The sequence below is a fragment of the Pleurodeles waltl genome, chromosome 1_1 (assembly GCF_031143425.1).
Source record: "Pleurodeles waltl isolate 20211129_DDA chromosome 1_1, aPleWal1.hap1.20221129, whole genome shotgun sequence".
NCBI classification, from domain to species: domain Eukaryota; kingdom Metazoa; phylum Chordata; class Amphibia; order Caudata; family Salamandridae; genus Pleurodeles; species Pleurodeles waltl.
This window is the reverse complement of record NC_090436.1, coordinates 210,762,252-210,778,058: the sequence shown is the minus strand read 5'-3', so window position 1 is coordinate 210,778,058 and position 15,807 is coordinate 210,762,252. Positions and strand designations below refer to the sequence as shown.

The 15,807-nt window shown below is 42.6% G+C and overlaps 1 protein-coding gene across 2 annotated transcripts in view; it reads right to left on the bottom strand.

The window, feature by feature from the left end:
- Nucleotides 1-15,807, bottom strand: part of SPEF2 (sperm flagellar 2) — a 736,330-nt gene that overhangs the window by 46,207 nt on the left and 674,316 nt on the right. For both annotated transcript variants that reach the window (XM_069220893.1, XM_069220901.1), the window contains 2 exons: nucleotides 8,128-8,304; nucleotides 383-574 (listed from right to left, as the gene is read on the bottom strand). In XM_069220893.1, the coding sequence (XP_069076994.1) occupies nucleotides 383-574; nucleotides 8,128-8,304 (369 nt within the window). The remainder of the gene's footprint in view (nucleotides 1-382; nucleotides 575-8,127; nucleotides 8,305-15,807) is intronic.

Below are 15,807 nucleotides of genomic sequence, written 5' to 3'. Positions count from 1 at the left end.
ATGATTGCCATACAACGGATGAGAAAATAAATGTGTCCTGAACTCCATACTTCAAAGTTGTTATCCATCAATGTATAAATATCTTTCTACAGCCAACACGTGTTTCACGGCATCAGCACCACTTCTTCGGGGCCATAATATACTATTTTCTTAACTCTTAATATTTTATGGCAAACCTTTTGCGCGTTGCTCAAAATTTACTTCGCTCAGATCAGAGCACATCAGTGGTTATTGCAGAGCTCAAGGGGTGTGTCTCAGAACAAATTCCGAAATTATGCTGTCCAAAATCTACAAATGCATATTCAGGAAGTAGCTCAATGTGCTACTTAGGAAAGTAGACTCCAGGTCTGTATATTTCGCAGAAGGTATTCCATTCACCTACCTTAAAAAAAGTGGCATCTTTGTTGTGCTCACTGAAGAACCTGTAGTTGTCTCCTTTATCACTTGCTCCTAGCGAGAACACTGTAATCAGAGCTGACAGGGAAATGAGGGTCTTATTGGTGCTGGAAGAAGTATCTTTACTCTCTCCAAGTTCCTCCTTTGCCGGACGGAATTGGTCAATTAGCGGAATGGACTAAAGGTAACAGAGAAACCTAATTAATTAACAGAGGGGTTGCACAGTAGGCAAGGTAGCAGTTAATTGTCATGTCAAAACAAGTGACCACACATAATTAGTCAAACATTAGAAGTATAAATGGTGTTTAAGGTGAAAGAAAATCAACTGGGCAGATAATTGGCTACTAGCACTAATTCTCACTTGCAGATCACCTCTGTCTTATTATTTTACTAGAGTTAAAGTTCAAAACTTAGTGCACATATCTGAAATCCTTTCTGCACACCATTTCAGCTCAAAGACCATGCACCCCACATCACACAAATTCACTCAACAAAACGAAGAAAGGGTTAAACCAAAGGCACAAAACAGGTGTTATCTTTTCGAAATTACATGCTCAATAAAAGTACCTAAAGTTCATGTAAAGACACAAATAGGTTTTGGTGTAATCTTTTCAAAATAATATGCTGAATAAAAAAGTACCTCAAAGCTCATGCAACCTACTTTCATTAATAATGATGCAATAAAGTGACATAGCCGAACATCTGCCATGCACGTTCTAGTTCTGGTATCCATTTCAGAGAGCTACTTTTCTCTTTTACTTTCAGCACTGCATGGCTGCATGTGTTTTCACGCTCTCTCCCTCATGTGCTGCTTCCTACCTCAATCCATGCCATCTAGCCATAATCAGCCATGGGTTTCCAAGATCTAGTTTCAATCTTATTTGGCAGAATAATAGCGGATAATTAATCTTGAGAACACAGAGCAACTTTTTATAGCCTGCAATAGAAAATACTGATGAAAGGTCTATCCCATTAAAGAGAGCCCGCAATTTATTTCGCCCTAAGGTATGTGCCCTAAATAACATTTTCGTGTGGACTTTCAACATATCAAACGTGTGCCTGTTTAACTAATACTTTGGACCTTTACAGTTTTTTTCTTAATTCTATTATTGTTTTGGTTGTTCTTGTATATGAGTTTCACGTGAACTTCTGTGGAAAGGCATTTATGCTTGAGCCAAGCTAGCATGGGTAAGTCAAGAAAGTCTCACCAATCTTTCATGGGTTACATTGCCTGGGCATTATGGGAGCCTCCTCACAGCTCACATCAAAATTCTGGCCTGTCTACCCCACGGATTAACAATCCAAATTCCCACGGGAGTAGTAAAATCTTTTGACAAAGGTTCCAGTTTCCAAGATGATTGTGAGGAGACTATATTCTTCTGCTTTTTTAAATCAAATGCAAGGATATTGGTTAGCCCAAGGTTTGTTCAAATAAGGTCCAAAGAGATGGATCTACACCTGCTTTATGATAATCACTGACAATTAACTGTATTTAGATCAGCTGTATATATATGTACATTAGGTAGCTATCCTAAAAATTGGGCAATGGATCTGGCTGTCTACCCAGGGTTACTTGGATGTGGGGTTATATCACCTACCAGCTAAGAACCAGTGGTCTGGGTTGGTAAAAACATCTCCTCCATCTGAGTTAATTAACACCCTTGTGGGTTTCCTGGTTACCCCATGGGAAACCACAGTGCACAAGGACCCCAATATTTTAATTAGCATTTAGAATGGGCTTCATAACATCCTACAATTTGGAAATGTGACTAAATGTTGTCTGTGTACAGATGATTGATAGAATTATTCAACCCTCACCGCCACCTCATATAATTTTAAGTTCAGTGAGCATCCTGCCAGCCCACTGATGTGGTGGAAATCTCATAGCATCCAGCCCAACAAAGGACTGCCTACCAAATTTGGGGAACCCTTGAGCAGCAGCTGATCCTTAAGAGCCGAGGAGCCTCATCCCTTCATCTTCTGGCCAACATAAATAGAGTGTCTGTCAGGCTGAGAAAAGTCAGCCAATGAGAGGACGTGGCAATCCCAATTCTCAAGGAATCTTGGAAGCTGACATCACTGCTGTAGCCGGTAAGTTATTTTTTTCTCAAACTTGTGATGTGTATGTGCGTGTATGAATGTATGTATTTGTGTGTGCTGTTAATAGGTGTGTGTGTGTGCTTGTGAATCCATGGGGATGTCAGTAAGCATGCATGTAGATGGGTGTGTGTGCAAGTGTGGCCAACCCCCCGAACACTCAAATTGCTGACCACTACTGGAACTCTGAAAAGAATCCCTACCAATTTGGAGGCAGCATTTCTGACTAAAATGTAATTCGGGTGGCCAAAGGATCATGGAGTGGCCAGCTAGTATATTTTTGGTTTTGCAAAAAATAACACTCAGTGAAGTGATTGATTTCTACAGAAGCAAAAGTCAGTGGCATTGACGTGCAGTAACTTTCCCCCTGCAATGATGCTTTTTTCTGTCTCAGTCCACCAAAGACTGAGGCAGGTCTAAAATAAAACACAAAAGCTATTATTTATCAAATATGGCTTTCAATTCATCTTTGTGAAAGGTTATGTTCACGCAATTTATTTCTGAATAGGGAATTTATGTGCAAAACAATGTAGGCCACATCACTACCCTCTTTGAATATGGCACAGAGGCAGTACTTCCCTGCCTAATGCTAATGCATCCTGACATTTCCATCTTAGAGTGTTTTCTGGTGCAGTTATTTGTCTGTACAACTTGTCAATATTTACATTTGAAAATGTTAGCATTTCTAAAACATATGGAATGTTTACTTGTGATGCAGGGTTTTTGCGATCATCACAGTATTCCCTTTCAACTTTATTCCTATGCTACGCCAAACTTCAGTTTCTTTATCTGGTATGTGATGTCACACTTAGTTGGGGTGAACACCATGCAAATTTTATTGAAGAAGCACCAAATGTTTGGCGGCTTGTCAAGACTAGATGGTGACAAGTTACCAACACTTAGCTGAAACAGACCTTCCCAGGACAGTAATCCTTAGAGTGTTTCTCTCTTCCATACTCAGTTAAAAACATAATCACCCTTAGAAACAGGACCACTGGGCATTGAAGCTCCCCTTGCTAGCCTTTGTGCTTGATTGTAGGTGATCCTCAGAGGAAAGGTGCATGCTAACTTGCTCGTATCAAAGTGCATTTATTTGCATTGCTGCTACTTCATATCAATAAGTACTGTTAAAATGCCTCACCTCTTTAATTTTGCTATTGTCTTAACCGCTTTAGTGCGGCCGCTTCCTGCTCCAGTGGGGAAAACAGCCCCAAATGGCCTTCCCGACGTTCGGGAAGGCCTTGCTTGAAAGGGGAGATTCTCCCCTTTCAAACGAGGCCTTCCTGAACGGGCTTCCTGGCCCTCGCTCGCAGCTGTACACCAGGGATTTCACTTGGGGGGGGGGGGTCGGCCCCCTCGGTAAATGGCCACCCCCTCCCCCCTGGGGCCATATATTTTTTTTAAAGGTAGGTTTACCCCGATCACTTTTGTCAACGTGTGTGGTTTCCCTGGGGGCTGCGACGGGCCCCCAGGAAAACCACATCCAAGTATAAAAGTCATCTCATTACATTATATATATATATAAAACATATAAATATTTTCATCACCAGTTCTCTTGCAGTTGCAGCTTGCATCTTGAAAGCAATGCACATACTTCAACAGAGGCGTTTCAACTGTAGCTTTCAGGCAGTAATAAAAAAGTCTCAAGTAACTCTTGTGATTATGTTTCTGTTAGAAAAGGATCTGACTTTTGTCTAGTGGCAGTTTTGATGCCATAAAGTAGCGCAGAAGGTTTATATGCCTACTGAAAGGATTGAAACTGTATTATATGTGAATAGCTGAAAGGATTGAAACTGTATTATATGTGAATAGCTGAGTGGATTAGTAAAGCCAGCCATTACCTGCACTATAATACAAATAAAATGTATGTCCAAGGGGAGCTATGAAGAGATGAAATGCACTTTTGCTGAGTGGTAGTTCGGGAATCGGAGGAAGAGGTAATGGGAGTGGGAGAACCAATAATGATTGTTGTACTGGGCGCTAAAGACTGTGACGATTGGTATGTGACAAGGTGATGTGATAGGGTGTCTTTTTAGTTTTTTTGAGTATCTTGAGAGAACATGCTGATTGAGGGAAGAAGCGAAGGCAAGGTGACCTGTATTGCTGCAGGTATCACACACACCCACCAGCAATTTTGTGACTGTCTTCATAGGCTAGTGTTTTAGCCAGTAACAGAGAAGGCATCTCGTTGGATGACTGCTGCTCAAGCCCTAATTCAGGTTATAGAGGACAGCTCTGACATAGTATCAGAGACTGAGACAGCAGATACTGAGACAGCATCTGAGGGACAGGGCAATGGCGCAGACTCTGGGAGTAATTTTTCAGTCAGAGCAGTTCCAGTTGATAACTCCTCTTCCAGTAATTATGAGGAAGGTGGTGAGGTCAGTCCTGCTGTCCCTTCGCAAGCACAGTCTGTGCAGCAGGACAATAGCGGGTTAGCCCAACCCAGAGAGCAGATGCGTGCGGCAGCAGGCACATAGAGTGCTCTCTTGGCAGTTCCCCAATTTAGTTCAGCCCCTGCGTTTTTGGTCCTGGGCTCAGCGGCCATATAGGGAAACATACCAAACCCAGACATTTCTGGAAAGTAGACTTCAGGGGGAGTCCACAGAGGTGTGGATTCCCCAAAGTTTTCCTATCCAGAATACCCTGCAAAGCTGAAATGTTGAATAAAAACTCTATTTGTTCTTGCATTTCTGTCATACAAACTACAGGAATATGCTGGGATCCACAAAACTCCTACCACCCAGGGTTTCCACAACTGTCCTGATAAAAACGCTGCCCCACTTGAGTGCCTGTACCTAGTGCCTGCGTCAGAAATGGATCACCCAAGGGTCAACAGTTGCCCTCATGTAAGGACCAACATTGACCGTTGTGTGATCTATTCCTTTTGTGGGCACTAGGCCTACCCACACAAGTGAGGTACCATTTTAATCGGGAGACTTGGGGGAATGCTGAGTGGAAGGAAATTTGTGGCTCCTCTCAGATTCCAGAACTTTCTATTACCAAAATGTGAGCAAAAAGTGTTTTTTTTGCCAAATATTGAGGTTTGCAAAGGATTCTGGGTAACAGAACCTGGTGAGAGCCCCATAAGTCACCCCATCTTGGATTCCCCTAAATGTCTAGTTTTAAAAAATTTACAGGTTTGGTAGGTTTCCCTAGGTGCTGGATGAGCTAGAGACCAAAATCCACAGCTAGGCACTTTCCAAAAAACACGTCAATTTTCAATGTAAAAATGTGATGTGTCCATGTTGCATTTCCTATCACGGGCATTAGGTCTACCCACGCAAGTGAGGTACCATTTTTATCGGGAGACTTGGGGGAACACAGAATAGCAGAACAAGTGTTATTGCCCCTTGTCTTTCTCTACATTTTTCTCTTCCAAACATTAGCCAGTTTGTAAAAAAAGACGTCTATTTGAGAAATGCCATTTAATTCACATGCTAGTATTGGCACTTCGGAATTCAGAGACGTGCAAATAACCACTGGCTTCTCCTCACCTTATCTTGTGCCCATTTTGGATATACAAAGGTTTTATTGATACCTATGTTTCCCTCTTTATACTTCAGCAAATGAATTGCTGTATACCCGGTATAGAATGAAAAACCATTGCAAGGTGCAGCTCATTTATTGGCTTTAGGTACCTAGGGATCTTGATCAACCTACAAGCCATATATATCCCTGCAACCAGTCCAGCAGATGTAACAGTATATTGCTTTAAAAAATCTGACATTTCAGGAAAAAATTACAAAAATGGCTGTTTTTTTTACCTCAATTTCAATTGTTTTTATTTCAGCTGTTATTTTCTGTAGGAAAACCTTTTAGGATCTACACAAATGACACCTTGCTGAATTCAGAATTTTGTCTACCTTTCATAAATGTTTAGCTTCCCTGGATCCAGCATCGGTTTCACACCCATTTCTGTCACTAACTGGAAAGAGGCTGAAAGTTATTAAGGCCTAAGTGCGGACTACCCCAGATAGCCAAAAAAGGGCTCAGCACTGAGGAGGGTGGGGGGGAGGTCCAGCAGCTAAGGGGTTAAATATAGCAATGCATTAGAACTATACGTTACTAGCGACGTAAAACCTGGCTGCTGTGTTCATTTTTATATTATTATCTTTGATTGTCATTTCATGAAATCCTTCGATCCAACTCCTTGTTTATTGTGCATGACTACATCAAGTAAACGTATTATATTGTGTATTACATTGTACCTACACTAATGATCTGTAAGACGACATAAGGGCTCGACCAGAGAATGCCTGCTTTCTCATACAGTCGTTTCGGTTACTGGTCCACAGTACATCAGGAAGGTGTTGCAAGAAATGAGCCTCAGGTTTATTTTCCCTAGAGATAACCAGGAGATGCTGTTTGCTGGTTTGACTCTCGCTTCTCTGGCCCCTTGTCTTTGGAAAGCCCTTCTCCTTTAAAATGGTACAGCTGAAGGTCCCCTCGATTTGGAAAGCACTGAAGACGCACCTCTTCATAAAGGTTTATGAGTAGCCCAACTGGCTACTGATTAACGAGCCTTAGACTCGCCCTTCGATGCAACCTTCAGGTTCTACAACGTGCAGCTGCCAGTAGCCACGGATGCTGGAATGGCAGATGTGTGCTAGATTGATATGCCAGGCCTGCCTCCCTGGATAATGGAAAGGTACGCACCGCACGCTACCACAATGAAAACAGAAAACCATTAAATGATGTGGGATCAGCCATCAAGCCCGGTATTAATAAGTTACTTGACTTTGGGACCTGTGCAGCACAACATATTATTTTATACCTTATTTCAAGAAACGCATCTCTTGACTGAGTCCCTTATTTGAGTTTGTGTTTTCTTTGTTTGTAGTGGGTTAAATCCCAGTAATGGATAAAGGAGTACATTTAGGGCCAGATGTAGGAAAAGAAAATTTTGCAAGTTGCAAATTGCGAGTCATACCGACTTGCAATTTGCAACTCGCAAAATTGTATGCAGAAAGGTGTCTCAGACACCTTCTGCGACTCGCTATGGGGTCGCAAAGACCCACCTCATGAATATTAATGAGGTGGGTCGCAAATTGCACTCCCCATAGCGAGTCCCTGCACTCACAGGGATGGTGGCCTGCTGGAGACAGCAGACCTCCATGTCTGTGACTGCTTTTTTAATAAAGCTGTTTTTTTTATTTTTTATTGCAGCACGTTTTCCATAAAATGGAAAAGAGTTGCAATTCAAAAAAATAATGAAACCATTTGGTTTCATTTTGTCAGAGTAGGCAGTGGTCCATTCGACCACTGCCTGCTCTGAAAAAAATATTTTCAGTGACATTTGCGAATGAGTTACCACCCACTTCAAGTAGGTGTTAACTGCAAATTGCTTTGCGACCGCTTTCGCAGTCACAAAGCAATTCTACATCGCGGTGCGAGTCGCAAATAGGAAGGGAACACCCCTTCCTATTAGCGAGTCGGATTCACATTTTGCGAGTCGGTACAGACTCGTAAAATGTGAATCAGCATCGCGATGGCCGTTTTGCATGTCGCAAACTGCGTTTTTTGCAGTTTGCGACATGCAAACCGGTTCCTACATCTGGCCCCCAGTTATCAAATAAGCAAATAGTAAATTATACAGCTTTTGCATTGCATCTGTGGTGTATATAAACGTACCTTGAGTAAGTCTGCATTCTTTTTTTTCTTCTTGATAATTGGCTTTCCAGTCACAACACTAAAAGCTCGATAAAAGCCTTCAACGGGGTCAGGATGACAAGCAAAGTACAGCAACATTTCAGTGTACTTCAGCTGCGGCGGGCTGTTCCTTCGATCAGCAAACAATGTAAAGAAAAACTTCAAAAAAGAAAGAATGAACATTACACGTGTTATACAAAGAAGGAAACAGCAACCAAGAGATTATAGAAAGTGTTGAGGAACAGAAAACAAGATGCAAGCTAGAAATGCAGAAGCGGCTTGCCACCCACATTCTAAGAAAGATGATACAATGTGTAGGTAGAATGGATCTGTCAAATATAATTAATATGTTATAATATACTGTTTCATTATTCAGCACAACTAAAAAGGGTGTGTTAGCAGAACACTGTTTTTTAAATATTGCTTTCTAAAAATATTGTAGCATCGACTAACACAATATTTTGAAGGTAAGGGCATACATGTAAGTGCAGATGTACTATTCTTAAACCATATATATGTATGTAAACACACATATATATATACATATGTATGTGTCTTCTTGGTATGTGGATGCGGAATTAACAATAGTGCATCTATGCTTACTTATATCTAGCTTGAAGATTGACATATATAATATGAATCTGTGGTGATTTTTTATTTTGATAGTAATAGTAATAATGATTAAGTAGATTAACGTTCATAATGCTGTTTTAGACAATATTTTGTACTTGATATTGTGACATAGTTATTCGGTACCCGTATTTTCTTAACGTTCCCTATAAAAATATCACTGCTAACCCCACATTAGCGTTGTGATCCACAATAAAACAATATTCTTCACTAACAATAACTACATTTTTTCAACCACTGGTTCCACAACCCAATTGTGTACATTATTTCTATCAAAGGATGGGAGCAGAAGCTGCAGTTTTAGATGTGTATCCGTTGTGACAGCAAATTGATGAAACTGCTGCTGTGCACCATCCATTATGAACCCTTACAGGATCACGAAAGCTTACAGGTTGACAGGGTGCCAAGATGAATATCCCATCGCATGTTCCTCAGACACCACCGCGATGCCAGGTAAAAAAGAGTGCTTTACCAAAGGACTCTGTGAGACGGTTTGGGAGCCTTGTGGTTTAGCTCGCCCAGTCACCCAACTTAACTAGCCATCTCACTAGCTAAGTCCTGGTATCTTGTATGGATGTCTTTATTTCTTAGTTTTAATTTTAAAAAATCTGCTCTTTTGCAATGTGACATTAAGGGCCAGATGTAGCAAAAAGGCAATTTGCGACTTGCAAATTGCGAGTCCCTGCGACTCGCAATTTGCAACTCGCAAATTGGTATGCAGAACTGTTTCTCAGACAACGTCTGCGAGTCGCTATGGGGTCGCAATGACCCACCTCATTAATATTAATGAGGTGGGTCGCAAATTGCGGCCCCATAGCGAGTCTAGGCACTCGCAAACATGGAGGCCTGCTGTAGTCAGCAGACCTCCATGTTCGTGACTGCTTTTAATTAAAGCAGTTTTTTTTTTTTTAAAGTGTAGCCCGTTTTCCTTAAAGGAAAACGAGCTGCACTTAAAAAAAAAAAACGAAACCTTTAGTTTCGGTATTTTTTCAGGGCAGGTAGTGGTCCCTTGGACCACTACCTGCCCTAAAAAAATAGTTTTGGGTCCATTCACAAAGTGGAAGGGGTCCCATGGGGACCCCTTCCAATTTGCGAGTGGGTTACCATCCACTTCAAGTGGATGGTAACTGCGACACCCTTTGCGACCGCACATGCGGTCGCAAATGGTATTGTATACCACTCCGAATCGCAAATAGGAAGGGAACACCCCTTCCTAGTTGTGATTCTGAAATGCATATTGCGAGTCGGTCCTGACTCGCAATATGCATTTCTGCATTGGAAACTGGAATTTGCGACTCGCAAACGGCATTTTTTGCCGTTTGCGACTCGCAAATAGTTTCCTGCATCTGGCCCCATATAACTTATTTGCACCACTTCCAATATTTATATAGTGAACACATGCCCTTTTTAAGTCCCGCTTTGCTACAGTTCATGTAAATAACAAATAATAGCAAATAGAGAAGGGCTTGTGGTAATCCTCCTCAATTTATTGAGTTGTTGATGTGTCATTCACATTTTGAATCACCCCACCAGAGGATGCAAAGAGTGGAGCAAAGGGCCAACTCCCTTCAGCCGTCCCTTTCTAGGCAGTGTCATGAATATTTTGGATAAACCCAGAGGCTAACCAATCTTTACTGTGGTGTCAGTCATCATGAGTGACAGTATTTTGCCTGTTACATCTGGGCTTGCCTCAATAGAGTGAGCACTGTCAGGAATCATAGGAGTCCATCTGCCAGCGGCGGCTCCTCCCCTATGGTGGAGGAGCATCACCCCTTGCCAGAAGCAGCAGCTGTAAAACATAAAAAATAAAACGACAATAAACATCGGGCAAACACACATGCGCACTGAGCTCTCTCCAATGTGGCACTCTGTTGCCAGGTTGAAGAGAGCAGGCACATGCTCCCCTTCTGCCTGGGAGTAAAAAGTCAGAGCCAGCAGCATGACAGCAGTGTCAGGATTGGCCGCAAGGCAGGCGGGGACAAGGTACGTTTTTGGAAAAAAAATGTATTGCTTTCGTTTTGCTCCCCCCACCACCCTGCCATTTTGCCCCGTCGCCACCCTTGACTGCCATCTGCAGGCACAGAAACCACAGCATTTTACGCAGGCACATCACCCTCCAAGAAGCTATAAGGCTGACATGTGTAGGATCACCCATAGAGAGTCAGGTAAAAGTGGCAAAGGGTGCCTACTCCTGAAACAGAAGAGACTATTCTGCTGCAAGTCGTGGCTCATAGGAGCTAGCGCTCAGTGCTGTGCAAGCACTGATGGACCCAAGTCTAGGGCGTGCTCCACCACTTTATGTGCACATCGGGGCCAGTGCTGGGCACAGGCAGCTGCACAGGGCCCACCCCAGGTCAAAACCAGACGACCCGCACAGAGCACTACCTTCAAAAAATATCCCAGTGTTACAAGGCCCACAGAGCAGCAGTCGTGTATGTCTGGTAGGCCGAAGGGAGGAGTCCACCTCCGGGGTCGGGCATGCTTCTCCCTCTGGCAGGCAGTGTCCGACAGGCGCGTCTTACAGATCAGTGTACAGGCCATTTTTTTTTTTAACAGTTTGTGGGTTTATCTTATGGACAGTTAGGGCGGTTTTTAATTTTGGTTTTCCTCATATTACCTCAAATATTGTCAGCTGCAAACACAAATGCAGTCAGTCCCCATATCTTGCAAAATACCCATACGTGTCTTTATCAGTTCAAAACTGGTCTGATATGCAAATGTGTGCTACTTTTAGTTAGTTATCTGGTTCGCTAAAGGAGGCAACATTTATTTTGGCACCTAGGCCGATTTTGTTATCCAGTCCGTCCCTGGCCCTATCCCATGGGCCTCACATCCATGGGCAAAAAGGGTTCTAGAAACCTAATCGCTGCATCTGCAGGCAAATATATCGCTACTTGGAGTGCCCTTCAGTGTGAAGTGACCCAGGCCCTGCCAGAATAACAAGCAAGGTGTCCTGCAGAGCGCACAACAAAATAAATAATCATGTCCCATCTCCAATGGGCACTACTCACTTAGAATGTAGGGAAAAATGGGAAATGAGGAATAGCATGTAGAGGTGGGCAAGTCAAAAAATTAATAGGAAGGGCTTGTAGGGCTCCTCAAAATTCCAAAAAGCAAAGAAACACATTTCTTTAACACACAGAAGCATTTTACCGTAGTACGATGGATAATATCCCTGCATTGAGATGTATTTAGTAAAAGTGAGAGTTTTTAAACATTAACTAAGAAACATTCCAGCCCTGCCCTGATGATATTGGTATTAGTGATCTAAGAGTAGGGCCACTAGAATTATGCACCAGGAAAGGACTAAATCAAGCTGCAGGGTTTAATAAATTATGTGGCAAGAAACAGCAAATTATGTGGCATAATGTGGCACATTTTGTGATATCACCTCATTGTTTTGTCATTTTCCCCATGTTGTTATATCTACGCAAATGTTTGATCTTATTAGTACCAGTATGACAATCAAATACAGCAATATGCAACAGAAAGGTGGCAGTCTACCTTTGTGAAGGCTTTCCACTACACAGTAACATGTGTTGCTGTGTTTTTAGTAAAGTTTGATCAGTTGGAGCAAAAAACAAAATTGAGTTTTTATTAAAAGCTGCAGATTATGCAGCAGATGAATTATGTGACAAATAAAACTGATCCATAATCCACAATTATGCCGAAAACGCAGCAACAGCAAAATCATAAAATTCCACTGGCCCTGACTAAGAGGCATGTCAGGGTTCATGCACCCTTTATGCGTGATAGATTCTCATTAAAGGGAGCAAAATATGGACTTTTACAGCAATCAGCGCAGGTGTCTGTACACCCAACTCCCTGAATCATTATTTGAAAGTGCTCGGACGTGTGATAGTGGACAGAATGGAGGTTGGTGAAATAAGGCATTTGCCTAGGATCACACAATTTTGTCAGGCAGGAAAGCTGTCATTAAAGCTTACTGCTTTAACAATAATTCTTGGAGGATGAGACTAGAGCATGGGTGACAGGCATGGTCCACATTGAATATTTGCCAGTTTTACATTGCACAAGCTTTGCCAATTGACATAAGAGCGCTTCACAACAAAGACCACATTGACTTTTCTGCTGCACAGATTTGCCTGGGTTCACAGGATGCTGAGCCGAGGCCAGAAACCAAGCTTGGCTCTCCATATTGCATGGTGGGCAGCTGTAGCCACTAGGCCATATCTACTCATGTGAAATCTCTGCTCATTTTGGGATTGACGTTCCAAGAGCACCTTGAGCTGAGCAGAGCCAGGCCTCTGGCTTGAGTTTTCAGTGGCTCATATACCTGTAATAGGAAGCAAAAGGGAGTAATGTTTAAATATTTCAGAGAGTGGAAGGGTGGAATGGGAGAGGTTGATGTAATGGAAGACAACAGATGAAACAAGGTAAGAGGCTAGGGGAGAAGAATAGTAAAGGGCAGTGTATGGAGAAGAGATGTGTATATAGGAGGGGGCTAAACCAGAAAGGCTGTCAGCCTTGTGGTGGTCTGCCACCAAACTTTTTGGTTTACTTATCCATATTTTTCTGATTTCGTTTCTGTTGGCCATCAGATTCTATGCACTTTACCTCTTCTAACCAGTGGTAAATCAGAACACTTCTGGGCCTGTGGAAGACTCTACCAGGAAGAAGGACTGATGTGCTGCTGAAAGGACTTCCACTCTGCTGGACTGCTGCCTTCAAGGACTGCTGACCTGTTGTGCTGCCTCTTTGCCTGGGTGAGAAGGACCTGCAACCTGTACTCAGGACCATCAGAGTGACTCGAGGGGTTAATCTCTTGTAACCAGCACCGGGACTCAGCAACTGTGAGTCTTGCCCTGCCAGGTAGTGCCACGCCAGTCCTGGATCCTTTGAAGTGGGCCTGAAGGTGCTCTGCATCCTATCCATGGACCCAGAAGAATCAACACATCTCCTTCACTGTGCAACCCTGAGCACAGTGGACGCATAGCCTCTGCTGCGTCGACTTTCCCATTACAAGGACTTTGCATCACACTTGCAGCATGCAGCCTCATTGGAACCACCACTGCATGACACATTCTAGATGCAGGCCCTTGCATCTAAAGCCTCTCATCAACAGCAGCATCGATGATGATGCAGGACTCCGCATCACAAGCCCTGCAGGTTCTCCAGAACCAGCCAGTGCACAATGCATCCTCGACACAGGACTTTGCATCGCAGGCCCCTTCATTGACAGCCTCCTCGACGATGATGCACAGCCTTGCATTACTGGTCCCCTGAACCAGGACATCACATCGTCTCAGCAGTCTGGAGCATCCTCAACGCAGGACCTTACAACACTACGCAACAGGGATTTAAGGTACTCTTGTTTAGATAGCCTAACTGGGTCCCTTTAGCCAGCCCACACTTGTCCTGAACTTATGACTTTGTCCCGGACTGTCAGAACCAAATAACCACTGTTGGAACTTTGTGCTTTTTTGCATTACATTCACTGAAATCTGTAAACTTGCAAATCCCTGGTTCTACCAATTGGATTTTTGTTATTTTGATCTTGTTTCATTTATTACAATTTACAATATTTTTCTAAATTGGTATGTGATTGTTCTTGTGATGTGTTTTCACTTACTGCTCTGTGAATTGCTGCATAAACACTTTATACATTGCCTCTTAAGTTAAACCTGACAGCTCTGTGCCAAGATACAAGAGGGTTGAGCAAAGTTTACCTTGGGGTTTTCTGTGACTTCACCCTGACAAGGATTGTGGTTGCTGCTTGAGTAGGGTTTGACCCCCTTCAATCAGTAACACAATTTCTTACAAGTAGGTAATAGGCTGGGCATGAGATTCGGGGAAAAGTAGGGCATGGAAGGAAGAGGTGGATGAAAGTGGGCAGAATCAGCACAAATTGAGGCTGGAGAATAGGTAAAAATGCCCTTGGACCAGTCTGTGCTTCTAAGTCTGTTGAGCCTCCTGCTGAATTTTTCAATTCCATACCTCTTTATTTTCCATGTAAAAAAAATAAAATAAGTTGCCTTAGTTTTGAGATGCATGTGTAATCCTTCACAAAGGGTTGTGATCTTCAACAGTCCTCAATGATTCTGCTGAATTTCAGCCTGCTCTCTGGGTACTGTATTGCTGCTCCTCTTGACCCTTCTATTATATCTCACCCCAGTGGGACCTTTTCCTGAACATGTCCTGACCGGAGAGCCATAGACCATAACTCCTCCCCTGACCTCCCTTTGCAGTATCTAGCTTGCCTTGTTATTGGTTAATACCAATGTAAAAACCTAAAAATGCTGTGGTTGTTGCTCTTCACAAATAATCTTCAGCAGGCTCAAAACTTTGGAGCATCTTCTGACATTTCTTTGCTACTTTTTTCTCAAGTGTTTTTATGTTAAAGAAAAAAAGCAGAAGTATATTGAGTGATCTTTTCTTTGGTCAGGGGCAATTAGTGTCTAAGCAGCATCTGTGAAGGACACTATTGTTTATGATTGCTGTTCAAGAACTGACAATTTCATTTGGTTAAGAGTTATTCATTTTAGAAATGTGTCTCTTCAAAGGTGGCAATTACAAGCAGTCAAAGCTTACTCTAGGAGGCAAAAAAGGTACTGGAACTCAATATAATGTGTTGCATTACTAATACCCAACTGACACCCTATCCAGTCAGCATTGCTCTGTCTTTTAAAAAGGGACTGGTTTAGAGCAGGTGGTTTTTGTATTGAAACACCAAAATATGTGTTCTTTGTCTAATAGTCCCTGAGTACCCATAACCTTTCATTATGTTTCTGTGTGTGCAAAGTGTTCTGCAATGTGACATTAAAAAGTAGCACACCCTGCAAAACTAACGTGCTATGAGGCCCATGGCTGGGGCTAGGCTCAAGTAGGAAAGGTGGAAAATCCACACTTGAACAACGGGCCTATGGCCGGGCCAGTTGGTGAAATTATTTGTTTTCATTAATGTAGGCAAACTGGGCTCTTTGCTTAGGCTGGCTTGGCTGCTAGTGCACAACTCAAAAGTCTGCTGCAGCCTTAAAGAGTTAGTCTGACTGTATTAGCGAAGCCAGACGG